The sequence below is a fragment of the Neofelis nebulosa genome, chromosome 14 (genome assembly GCF_028018385.1).
Source record: "Neofelis nebulosa isolate mNeoNeb1 chromosome 14, mNeoNeb1.pri, whole genome shotgun sequence".
Classification (NCBI taxonomy): Eukaryota; Metazoa; Chordata; class Mammalia; order Carnivora; family Felidae; genus Neofelis; species Neofelis nebulosa.
In genome coordinates this window covers 61,350,904-61,364,600 of record NC_080795.1, presented here as the reverse complement: position 1 = coordinate 61,364,600, position 13,697 = coordinate 61,350,904, and the positions used below count along the sequence as shown (strand labels likewise).

Sequence of the window (13,697 nt, the reverse complement as noted above, 5' to 3'; positions counted from 1 at the left end):
GCCCGAGGCCAAATAGCCAGCAAACAGCAGAACTGGGATTCTGATGATGTTAATAGCATTCAGGATTTTGAACAGTTCCAAATAATCTCCTTTTTTAGAATAGGAGCCATTTGGCAATAGGCACATAGAATATTTATAAGTCTTTGCCTTTGTAATGTGATACATACCCTTAGAATAATAATAATTAAAAAAAACATGTCATGTAGCAGTGTGGGTCACCAATGGCCATCAACTCAGAGGAGCATGAGAACTAAAAAGGAAGCATGATAGAAGTTTCCCTTCCTTTGTGCAGAGAAGGCAACATGACCAAGACAAGGTCACCAATTGTTCTGGCACTGTTCATATGACCATATGATTTGCTGAAGCCATAGGAAGCTTTGCTTTATTTTATACTTTTCATGAATCTTGTGGTCAGAGAAAACCAGGTGGTGACCAGGAGAAAGAACTTATTCTGGAGCAGTGCAGAAGGCAGACCAAGGCAGGAATCCCACTAAGGGTGCAGCCTCTGGGCAATGCCACAAGAAGAAAAGTACAAGAAATCTGGCCAATTTTACCTTTTTTTTTTTTTTTTTTTTTTTAATTTTTTTTTTCAACGTTTTTTATTTATTTTTGGGACAGAGAGAGACAAAGCATGAACGGGGGAGGGGCAGAGAGAGAGGGAGGCACAGAATCGGAAACAGGCTCCAGGCTCCGAGCCGTCGGCCCAGAGCCTGACGCGGGGCTCGAACTCACGGACCGCGAGATCGTGACCTGGCTGAAGTCGGACGCTTAACCGACTGCGCCACCCAGGCGCCCCTGGCCAATTTTACTTTTAAACCCTGCTTTGTTGTCCCAGACTCTGAGATTAACCAATATGGATTTACTATGAGCTGAGATTGCTCTTCGAGGTACTAAGCAGGGGATCCAAAGGTGGGCTTCAGAGGGTCCATTGAAATTGGATGCAGTGTGTTCATATGTGTGTGTGTGTTTTATGGTGGGGGGGGGGGGATGCAGGATCCCACAGTCTTCTCTGGGCTCCTAAAAGGGTCCATAATCCTCCCCAAACTTGAAATCCAAAATTAAAATACATTTCTCATCACCTCATTAGAGCAAAATGGCCTGGGTACCTATAGATGCAGAATAGGCTCTTGATATAAAAAATGATGTGAATCCTAAGAATTTTAAGAAGGTTCTAAAAAGCAAATGCTATGATGCATCAAAAAATGAATTGTGAATAAATTACCATAGATTCCCACAAATTCAAAGATGGTTGAAGCTCAGAAGGATAGGAATAGTAGACCCGAGCAAAGAAATTTACGGTAGTATCAAAGAAAAAAAAGGGGGGGAGAAAAACAGGAGAAATAGGGAAATATTCCAAATTTTTCTTGTAATAGCCTACAAATTTGAGTTTATTTCTTAAAATATGAATTAGAAAATGGAGCTTTGTTTTGTAATCTTGGGGAAGCCTTCTTTTTCTTTTGTATTTCATTTTTGCTTGATGATAGACATTAAACTCCTTTATTCTATGTCTCTAAAAATAGAGCTGGTAATACTTTTCACCCTCTTATTTCATATGTTGACCATATAAAATCAATCCCATTTTGTACTTTCACATCACTTCTCCCAAGAACCTCCAGTCACTATGACTGTTAGAACAGGAGATGAAAGCTTGGGTCCCACCACGCATTTCCCACACTTCATGTATTCATTCATTCATTCATTCATTCATTCATTCAACAGATATGTGCTGCATGCCTGCAACATGCCTCCACTATCAGAGGTGCTAATGACACCATAGTCTTTGAGACTAAGCTCCTGACCTAAGAAGCTTGTATCCTAGCAGAGGGACACAAACTGTAAGCCAGCAGATAGTTTCAGAGGCTGTGTGGTATGATGGGCAGTGACTGGGTGAGGGAAGGTGGGGCTGCTTTAAACAGAGTGGTAATGGGGGTGCACTTCTGTAGAGATACTGCCATGGTGAGTTCAAGGGTAACCGGGAGTAGACCTACATGCAAGAGAAACATCAAGTGGAGGGTGTTGCTGGGGCAAGGGCACAAAGGCAAGAAAGAGATTGTCTTGTTCAAAAGCTTGGCTTAATGGAAAGGGAACTACATATGTGGTCACTGTGGTGTGAAGAAAGAGTAACATTGGATGATGTCAGAGAAGTAGGCAGATGTTAGCTCATGCACAACTCTGAGCCATTAAAAAAGGATTCACTTGGGCACCTGGGTGGCTCAGTCAGTTAAGCGCCAGACTTCATCTCAGGTCATGATCTCACGGTTAGTGGGTTCGAGCCCCATGTCGGGCTCTGTGCTGACAGCTCAGAGCCAAGAGCCTGCTTTTGTTTCTGTGTCTCCCTCTCTCTCTGCCCCTTCCCTGCTCATGCTCTGTCTCTGTCTCTCCTCTCTCTCTCTCTCTGAAAAATAAACATTAAAAAATAATAAAAAAGGATTTACTTTTCTTCAAATTCTACAGGAAGGAAGTTGGCAAGTTTTGAGCAGGGAAGTAACATTAGGTGGTTCACATTTCTAAAATGATCACTTTGGGTGATGCTTAGGTTTGAGTATAAAGGGGCAAAACATGGAGACCACGTTTGGCTGAAGCAGAGAGGCTGATGATTTGGACCAGTGCGGTGACAAAGTAAATGGGAAGAAGTAGCCATATTTGAGTGCTATTTGGGACGTAGGATCCACAGGACATACTAATCAATAGCATCAGTTAAGGGGGAATGAGGAAGGGGAGGGACCAGAGGATGGCTCATGGATTTCTGGTTACAGCAGCTAGGATAAGGGCATACCAGTTTCAGAGATGGGCTGAGTGACTGGCAGCACAGTGAGGGGGCTGCGAATTTGGGCTCTGACATCCCATTGCTAAGTCACCTCCCAGCTTTACCACTCACTAATCATATGACTGTAAGAAAATGACTTAACCTCTCTGTGCCTCAATTTCCTGACTGCAAAATGGTGATAATGATAACACCTCTCTCACAGGGCAGCTGTGATATTTTAGTTAATTCATATAAATATTTCAAAGTGTGTTTGGAACAAGGTAAATGCACCAAAAAATGTGAATTTTTAAGTTAGTCTACCATTTTCACAAACTACATTATTGTCATTGTTCTTGAGAAAGAATAAAGCAAGTTTTACTGTGAAATAACTTTTAGGCTAAGCATTTTTATAACAGAGCTTGAATAAACAAAAAGCAGGCTTTTCTTTTGTTGCCCCTTTGTCCACATCTATCATTCTAGATTCTACTCCAATGACAATAAATCATACAAATCATCAGTTTTGTATTAATTGACCCCGGGGCTTGATTCTCTAATCCTAAGGAGAGGATAAATGTCAAAGAAGGAGAAAACAGTCATAAATCCCTTAGCTGTTCCTGGCCCGTTTCCCCTTATCAACCACTGTGCTCTGTCTGCACTAGAAAGAGTCCTAAGTATTCAGCTCCTGGGGCCTTGTCTTGAACACAGTAAATATCAGTACATATTTGCTGAGATTATACTTGATTCGATGTTTATGAAATATATGAGTGATGTGAAGAAGTGTTTTGAGGGGAGAGCTAGAGGGAGTGGAGAATAGAAATGTTTGCAGCATCAGATGTAATTTCTTATCCCAGAACAGGAATTCAGTTACCCTCTCCTTTTTGAAACAGCTTTATTAAAGTATAATTCATATACCACACATATGACCCACTTATGTATACAACTTAATTGGCTTTAGCATATTTGCAGAGTTGTGCGACCATCACCATAATCTAAGAACATTTCCATCATCCCAAAAAGAAACCTTGTACCCGTTAGCAGTATTTCCCCAATGTCCCAATCTCCTTACATACAACCTTACCCTAGGCAAGCACTAATTTGCTTTCTGCCTCCATAAATTTTCCCATTCTGGACATTTCATATAAATGGAATCATACAACATGTGGTTTTTATGAATGACTTCTTTCACTTAGCATAATGTTTTCAAGGTTTATCCATGTTTTAGAAAGTATCAATACATCAGTACTTTATTGCTTTTTATTTTCAAATAACACTCCATTGTATGGATATACAACATTTTCTTTAATCATTTGATGGGTATTTAGGTGGTTTTGATTTGGGGTTTTTACTTTATTCATAATAATGAATAATGCTGCTATGAAAATTTGTATACAAGCTTTTTTGGAAGTATGTTTTCATTTTTATTGAAAAAATACCTAGCAGTAGAATTCCTGGGTCATAAGGAAACTCTATATTTAACATTTTGTAGAAATTGCCAGAATGTTTTTCAAAACACTATGCTATTATACATTCCCACATTCAATACTTGAGAGCTATCATTTCTCTGTATCCTCACCAACACTTGTTTTTGGTTTTTTGATTATAGCCATCCTAGTGGGTATGAAGTACTATCTCATTGTGGTCTTGACATGCATTTCCCCTGATGGCTAATGATGTTAAACATCTTTCATGTGTTTATTACACATTTGTATATTTTCTTGGAGAAGTGTCTATCCAAAGCCTATTTTTAAATTGGCCAATTTATCTTTTTATTATTGAGTTGTAATTGTCCTTTATATATTCTGATATATTTAATTTGCAAATATTTCCTCTCAATTTGTGGCTTGTATTTTCATTTTCTTCATTGTATTGTTTTCAGAACAAAAGATTTTAATTTTGATGCTCTGTAATTTATCAATTTTTGTTTTTATCACTTATGCTTTTGGTGCCATATTAAGAAACCATAGCCTAACCCAAGGTCATAAGGTTTTATGCCTGTGTTTTCTTTTAAGAGTTTTATAGTTTTAGCTCTTACATTTAGCTGTCATTTGTTGTAGCTTTATATTAACTTTTGAGATCAGGAAATGATTTCAAATATTTTTTTTCAAGTGTGTTTCACTTTTTCTAGGCCCCTTTTATTTCTATATGAATTGTGGGATTATCTTGTCAATTTCTTCAAAAGGCAGATGAGATTTTAGTACTGATTGCACTGAACCTCTACATTACATTGGAGAATATTGCCATCTTAAAATTGTCTTTCAATACACAAACATGGGATATTTTTGCATTGATCTAAATAAAGATCTAAATCTTCTTTAATTTCAGCATTTTGTTATTTTCAGTGTACAAGTTTTGTACTTTGTTAAATTTATTCCTAAGTATTTTATTCTTTTTCATGCTATTATAAACTGAATTGTTGTCTTAATTGTATTTTCAGATTAGTCATTGCTACCATATAAAAATACAATTTATTATTTGGATATTATCTTGCTACCTGAAGCCTTACTGAACCTGTTCATTAGCTCTAAAGATTTTAGTGGATCCCTTAGGATTTTTATATACTAGTTGATGTTATCTGCACGTGGTGTTAAGTTTTATGTCTTCCTTTCCAATCTGGATGGCTTTTATTTTCATTTTTATTTCTGACTTGCCTGTTTGCCCTGGCTAGAACACTCAATAAATTGCTGAGTAGAAATGGTGACAATGGGCATCCTTGTCTTGTTCCTGATATTAGGGGAAAGCTTTCAGGCCTTACCACTAAGTATAATGTTAGCTTCAGATTTTCCATAGATGCTTTTTATCAAGTTGAAGAAGTTACCTTCTATTCCTTGTTTGGTGAACACTGTAATGAAAGGCTGTTGAATTTTGTTGAATGCTTTTTCTGCATCTAATGAGATAATCATATGGTGGTTTTTGTCCTTTATTCTATTAATATGGTATATTACTCTGAATATATTTCAAATGTTAAATCAAGAATTCATTACTGGGATAAATCTGACTTTGCCATGGTTTATAATTTTTTTATATCTTGCTGTGTTCAGTTTGTTAGTAGTAGGAGCAGGGATTTTTGAATCTATATTTATAAGGTATATTGACCTGTAGTTTTATTTTCTTGTGATAGTTTTGTGTTTTGCTATCGGTGAAATATTGAAATATAAAATGAATTGGAAAATGCTCATTCTTTTTTATTTGTTGGAAGAATTTGTGAAGAATTGTTATTAATTCTACTTTTTATGTTGGTAAAAACCACCAGTGAAGACAGCTGGGTTTGGGATTTTCTTTGCATGAAATCTCCTTATTACTAATTCATTATTTTTATTTATTATAGATCCACACAGAGTTTCTATTTTCTCTTGAGTTAGTTTGGTAGTTTGTATCTTTGTATAAATTTTCCATTTCATCTAATATTGTATACATTTTATATATGCAATTTATTATCAGTTAAGAGAAGAAAGAAAAGTAAATACACTATCTTTTATAATTACCTTTACTGATGCTATTTGGTTTTTATGTGTTGATTCAAGTTAATGTCTGGTGTCTTATTTTCAGCTTGAAAAATTTTCTTTACTATTTATTGAAATGTGAGTCTACAAGCAAAAAAAACATCTGCTTTTGTTCACCTGGGAATGTCTTCATTTCACCTTCATTTTAGAAGATAGTTTTGCTGGATATAAGATGATTGGTTGACAGCCCTTTTTGTCATTTTCTTTTAGCCCTTTCTTTTAGCCCTTTAAATATGACATTCTACCACCTTCCAGCTCCTTTGTTTCTGCTAGAAGTCAGCTGTGAATCTTACTGAGATGCTCTTGAACATGATGAATCTTTTTCTTCTCTCTTACTGCTTTCAAGATTTTCTCTTTGTGTTTTCCTTTCAGCATTTTCACTGTGATATATCAGAGTAGATCCATTTTTCCTTAATTCTTCTTAGAGTCTGTTGACCATTGTGGATGTGTGGATTAATATTGTCACCAAATTTTGGGAAATTCCAGCCACTATTTCTTCAAATATTTTTCTCCTCCTTTTTTTTCCCTCTCCTTCTGGTACTCCCATTATGCTTATGTTAGGGCACTTAATGATTTCCACATTTCCCTAAGACTCTGTTACATTTCCTTCCTTATTTTTTCTCTGTGTTCTTTATATTGCATATCTATTGATCTATCCTCAAGCTCACTCATTCTTCTGCCAGCTCATATCTACTGCTGAGCCCCTTTAACAATTTTTTTATTCTACTTACTGTCCTTTTCTTTTTTTTTAATATGTAATTTATTGTCAAGTTAGCTAACAGTGTATATAGTGTGCTCTTGGCTTCGGGAGTAGATTCCCATGATTCATCGCCTACATACAACACCCAGTGCGCATCCCAACAAGTGCCCCCCTCAATGCCCATCACCCATTTTCCCCTCTCTCCCACCCCTCAATCAATCTTCAGTTTGTTCTCTGTATTTAAAAGTCTCTTATGGTTTGCCTCCCTCTGTTTGAAATTAGTTTTTCACCTTCCCTTCCCCTATGGTCTTCTGTTAGGTTTCTCAATGAGTGAAAATATATATCTGTCTGTCTCTGACTGACTTATTCTATTTAACATAATGCCCTCCAGTTCCATCCACATTGTTTCATATGGCAAGATTTTATTCTTTCTCATTGCCGAGTAGTATTCTATTGTACTCACACACCACATCTTCTTTATTCATTCACCAGTTGATGGACATTTGGTCTCTTTCCATAATTTGGCTATTGTTGGTAATGCTGTCTTTTCAACTTCAGAATTTCCATTTGGTTCTTTTTCTTTTTTATGATTTCTGTCTCTTTATTGACATTCTCTCCTTGATGAAACATTGCATCATACCTCTCTTTAATTCTTTAAACATGATTTCATTTAGTTCTTTATTCATATTTATAATGACTGCTCTGAATTCTTTGAATTCTAAGTTCCATTTCTGGGCCCTTTCAAAGGCAGTTTCTATTACTTGCTCTTTCATGGTTATTCTTCACTGTTTCTTTGCAGGTCTTAAAATATTTTGCCTAAAATTGGATGTTTTAGATAATACACTACAACAATTCTGGATATTGATCTCCTGTGGGCCTGTTGTTGCTGCTGTTTACTTGTTTGCTTTTTTATTTGTTTAGCAATGACTTGTCTACTTAAGTGGAATCTATTTCCTCTGACATCCCCTACATGTACAGCTTCTATTATCATTTGCAAAAGGGTGCAGCCTTGGGGATGCACACAGTCATCATTACCTCCTACCCCCACCCCAGCCCAGGGATGCTGATCTTTTTTAATCATGTTTGCTGTGACTGTCTCTTTCCATGGTCTCATTGTTAAGCTTCTGGATACTCTGCTTAAATGGGTATCATATCTAACAGTTGACCTATGTAATCATTTATTGATTAGTGTTTTCAACAATGCCCTGAGGCATAAATCTCTCCACAATCCCATCCAATTAAAGCTGGACCATTTGTTAGTCTGCTTAAGCTGCTATAACAAAATAACACAGACTGGGTAACTTAAACAACAGAAATTTATTTTCTCATGGTCTGAAAGTCCATGATTAAAGTGCTGGAAAATTCAGTTTCTAGCAAAAGCTCTCTTCCTATTCTATAGATAGCTGCCTTGCTACATCCTCACGTGGTGGAGAGAGAGAGAGAGATCTCTGGTGTCTCTTCCTCTTTTATGAGGGCAGCAGTTCTACCATATCAGGGCTCTATCCTAATGACTTCATTTAACCTTAATCACCTTTTAAAAGTCCTGTCTCCAGGAAAGTCACATGGGAGTTCAGGCTTCAACATATGAATTTGGGGGATGGGGGAGATACAAATATCCAGTCCACAGCAGGCTCCTTTACAAGGAGGGGATATTTAAGGCCATAGGAAGGAGAATGAAGACTAACCAAAAGCTGACACAAAACTCCCAGACATGTGAGCAAAGCCATCTTGTATCTTTTGGCACAGTTCAGACACCAGCAGAATGCACCCTCATGAGCAAACCTCACTGACCTCATATGGGGCCTTGGGGAAATCCTGACCCACAGAACTACGAATAATAAAATGATTGTTGAGGAAATCAAAGTCTATGTGACCTCAGGAGGAAATAGATTAAGGATTCAGGAGGGCACAAGATGAAAGTGTGTGTGCAGGAGATATGGAGGAGGTAGCAGACACTGAATTCACAAACAGGAGGCATGGATCCAGACCCCAACTCTGTCATAATTAGATATCTGACCTTAAGAAAGGCAGTTTTGGGCGCCTGGGTGGCGCAGTCGGTTAAGCGTCCGACTTCAGCCAGGTCACGATCTCACGGTCCGTGAGTTCGAGTCCCGCGTCAGGCTCTGGGCTGATGGCTCAGAGCCTGGAGCCTGTTTCCGATTCTGTGTCTCCCTCTCTCTCTGCCCCTCCCCTGTTCATGCTCTGTCTCTCTCTGTCCCAAAAATAAAAAAATAAAAAAAAAAAAAAGAAAGGCAGTTTTTCTCTTTGGCATTCAGGTTCCTAACTGATAAATCAGGAATCAGGATAAATCATCTCTCCCAGGTTTAACTGTTTTTATATGGAAACAAAATTAAAATGAGTTTGACAGTTTTTATCATCACCATATCCTGAAAATCATACCCATTTAGGAAGTGAAAGAGACCCTGTAACTATAAATGATTGGCTTTATTTGTGTAACAGAGTGTTAATGGTCTATTTTAATGAGAAGGGAAATAGTGTTATTTTAATAACATAGAGATGCTTTATTAATAGTGTCCATAGTGTTAACAATTGGTTGTCTAAAATTTCTGCCTGGGCGCCTGGGTGGCTCAGTCGGTTGAGCGTCCAACTTTGGCTCAGGTCATGATCTCACAGTTCATGAGTTCAAGCCCTGCGTTGGGCTCTGTGCTGACAGCTTGGAGCCTGGGGCCTGCTTCGGATTCTGTGTCTCCCTCTCTTTCTGCCCCTTCCCTGCTCATGCTCTGTCTCTCTCTGTCTCTCAAAAATGAATAAAGTTAAAAAAAATTTAATTTCTGCCTGACCTAAAATGAGGTTTGGTTATTTATGGTCTTAATAAATCACATCTAATATTATTTTTCTAAGAAAAATAATTTTTATAATGTGAGATAATAGATGTGCTAGAATCTATCATATATTTTTAAACCAAAATTATAAATGTCCTATAAAAAGTCCCTTTACTGTTGTTCAAACATTTGATGCTCTCAAACACAATGTTATTACTCTTCAGAATTTTAATTTGGTTCCACGAAACAAACAAAAACATTATACATATTATTAGTGGGTATGTATTCTCTTAAGCTCTGCTCCTAACATGAATTCATTTCACATTTCCATTCATTCATCCATATGTACTAAGCATGTTTCTCTTTGCTCTTCATTCAGGTTGAACTCCCCAAACACACCAAACTCTTATTCTTATATGTCTCTGTTTTTTTCCAGGCAATTATCTCAGTCTGGAAAATGTCCCCTAACTTTATTTTCTCTCTCTCTCTCTCTTTTGTGTTTGTGTGTGTTTCAAATTTTTATTTAAATTCTAGCTGGTTAGCAAATACTATAATACTGGTCTTAGGAGTAGAATTTAGTGATTCATCACATACATATAACACCCAATGCTCATCACAAGAGCCTTTCTTAATACCCATCACCCATTTAGCCCATCCCCCACCTACCTCCCCTCCAGTAACCTTCAGTTTGTTCTCTATAGTTAAAAGTTTCTTATGGTTTGCCTCTCTCTCTCTAACCCTATTTTCTCTGTGGAGTTTTCCTAACCTTACTCTCTAATTCCTTTTCATTTTTCAGTTCTTACTCTAGCACTTCTGAAAAGCTTTCTCTGACCCTTAAAGCCTAGCTAATACCTTTTCTTTGAGATATTCTCATTAAACACCACCAGAATGACACTTGCATGATGTTTTGCAATTGCCTATTCCCTATATAGGTTCCACGTTAGACTCAAAATTTCAAGAGGACAGAGATCTGAGAGTAGGAATATCTTCTTCCTGTTATATATCCAGGTGTATTTAATCAATAGTAGTTAAATAAGGGGAAAATGAATGAATATATTGCATGTAGTAATGTGGAGATATTAAATGGAACCAGAACTATATATCACATTAAATTCAGCTATATTTATTATAGTTGTATATATTTGATTATGTTATTTTGTGATTAAGAAAATAGCAATTAATTTAAAGATCAGTATAATCACAATTCAGTCACATAGTTTAAAAGCCTTAATTTTTTTCTAAATGTAATTTAGTAAAATTTACCTAGGACTTTAAAAATGGAATAACTTGAAGAAAAGAAAGGTAAACACATTGGATCGTATATATGCCTATTTTCTGGAAGATAAACTACAGATGAAAAATATATTAATAAAATGTATCCTTTGTGCACTTAGGGTATTTAAGGAATTAAATCATGAATTCTTCAGGATTTGAATTATACAAGTCAGTCAAAAGTTTACCAAAGTTTACAAAATGCCTCTGAGTTGCACAGCAAAAGTTCTCAATTTTGAAGCAGTAGGACCCAAGGGTTTACTGATTAGTCAAGACAGAAAATTGTGAAGCAGAAACAGATGTCTGTTACCTGTCTAGGGTGAAGGCATACATCTTAGTGGCTTTGTCATTCACAAGATAAGTTCTTTCAAGAAACTCCATGGTGGTCAGGATGAGAGCTTCTGCTCCTTGCTGTTGTTGTGGCTGCTCTTGTTTACCTTGCTGTCCAGTTTGGGGGGCAAAGCAGCATTACAACCCTTCACGTACTTTCCAAAGAAAAAATAAAAAGGCTTCCGGGATTTAGAATAACAAGCCTCCTACATCAATATTCTTGGTAGGTCTGCTAAAATTACGGCCTCCTTGGACTGTCAGCTGGTCTCATTCTCTCTCCCCCAGAAACTCCTTTCCTATGGAGACAGGCAGGTAGAATCAGGTGAAGTGTGTGTGTGTGTTTGTGTGTGTGTGTGCCCACGCTTCCCATGCTATCTGATTCCATCATGCTTCCTCAGAGGTAGAAGAGCTCAAAGGTTTCCTGCTAATTGCTGATGTGGGGGTTTGGTCTTTAGAATACAGCTGGGTGAACCGCAAACACCTTTCTGTATACTAGTCTCATGTTTCCCCTTTCTTTTCCTTTCCTTTTTTTGAGGGGGCCCTCTCTCTCTCAACCCAAAAGCATTTCTCCTGAGATTTAGTTCTAAGATGACCTCTCAGCAGCCATCAGGATTTACTTCTCCTCTCCTAGGACCATTTTGGGATTTTACGACTGAAGGGAGGACATGGGTCATTAGTTACCGAAGTCTGCAATCTGAAACAGTTCCTGGTGCAGCAGCTTTGAAGCCCTTTTGACAGGCAGGTAAAGGGCAGACTCAGCTTCTAAATATGTAACAGCCCTCAATCATACCTACAAGAACTGGAATGATCCATATTCTCCCTGGCCAGGGTATCCTCTGCTAAGGATAAAAGACTCACTCAAGGAAACTCTATCAGGCAAACAAATGACAACTCAGGAATGGCATCTTCTGAGTTAATCCCAAGAGAACTTCAACCCCCAAACTCCTAGGAATTCACATTTTATTTCATTATACAGCACTTTCCTTTCCAAGTAAGAGAAGTGACTGTAGCCCAAGGGCAATAGGCCTTTGTGGTAGCATTTGTGTGGAGGCCAAAGAACATCCTGGACCGGAACAGATGCACGTGAGGGGTGAGGGTGAGTGCAGACTGGAGAAGAGGGCATAAAACTCCAACCACTGAGTCTTCATTTTCTTCTCCTTCTGTCAACACTCACTTTCTAGTAAGAAAACTCAGAGTAGGGTAGTCATGGAATAGCCCAGTTGCCCAGCATCTTGGGAATCTGCCCACCGTACCGAGCAGAAATCTGCCACAATGGCCTAATAAAATAAATATTGTCTCTGAAGACGAACATGGGATTCAATGGCAGTTGCAGTAGCAGGGAGGGAGAGTCATCTTTGGCTGACAGTGAGAGCATCAGGTCTCCTATCACATCTTCAGTGAAGCTGTACATCTTTAAGATTTCAAACAGTGTCATCCATAACATAAATTCTAAGGTCTTTTCATATGACTCCATTGCCTAACCAATCATTAACTTGGTTCTGACAGATGGAAACCAGATAAATGGCCGGAGGAAGACATTTTTCCTTGCAGGAGAAATTCTGGGTCTAGGGTCAGTAGAATAATCCAAAGTATTTCTTTTTCATTTTTCCTTACTCTTTACTTTACAAAGTAATAGGTTATTCTGTGGATGCAAAGCCAGAAACCAGAAAGTAATTACTAATCCATCTGTGCGACACATTGCCACATTTTGCAGCTTGAGTCATTTGTGAGCTGTTGCTACCACATATGAGAGAAATAGAATTCAAGTGAATGAATGTCAAAAGTGAAGAAACTACTTAAAATTAGGCTGAGATTCATTAAGAATAAGTGCAAGGAAGAGAAGATAAGCAGTATTCAAATACAGGAAAGAGAATATTTAGCTATAAATATCAATGGGAAAAAATTAATCTGGAAGCCTGAGATTCTACATCGTAAGTTTTTGTCACTAACACATACATAGATGCACAGACATATTTGCACCTGGTCATGATTCTGTGAGCCCAGAGAGATGTACACTAGGTTATTCATGTGAGGCAAGAATAGGGCAAGGATATATGAGAAGGGTAGGGTAGTACTGATATAGGGTAGGGGTAAGGTGGAGGTGAAAAAAGAGGGAATGTGGACCCAAGCAAAGAAGGACAAGAAAAAAAAATACCTTCTGTGATCTCTGCTATTTATTTATAAGTTGAAATATATAAAATTGTCATTTTTATAGACCCAATATAGGCTAAAATCAGCAATTTCATATGATTTACTTAAATAGTGTGCACACATATACACACTTATAAAATGTATATGTGTACATGTGTGATACATTTAAAAACAAAAAATTCGGGGCGCCTGGGTGGCGCAGTCGGTTGGGCGTC

At 37.6% G+C, this 13,697-nt stretch overlaps 1 protein-coding gene across 1 annotated transcript in view; it reads right to left on the bottom strand.

The window, feature by feature from the left end:
* The window catches only part of SLC30A8 (solute carrier family 30 member 8), a 45,766-nt gene extending 34,159 nt beyond the window's left edge, over positions 1–11,607 (bottom strand). Inside the window, exon 1 of the mRNA XM_058698889.1 lies at positions 11,312–11,607. Within this exon, the coding sequence (XP_058554872.1) occupies positions 11,312–11,382 (71 nt within the window). The 5' untranslated portion in view covers positions 11,383–11,607. The remainder of the gene's footprint in view (positions 1–11,311) is intronic.
* Between the last annotated feature and the right edge of the window lie 2,090 nt (positions 11,608–13,697).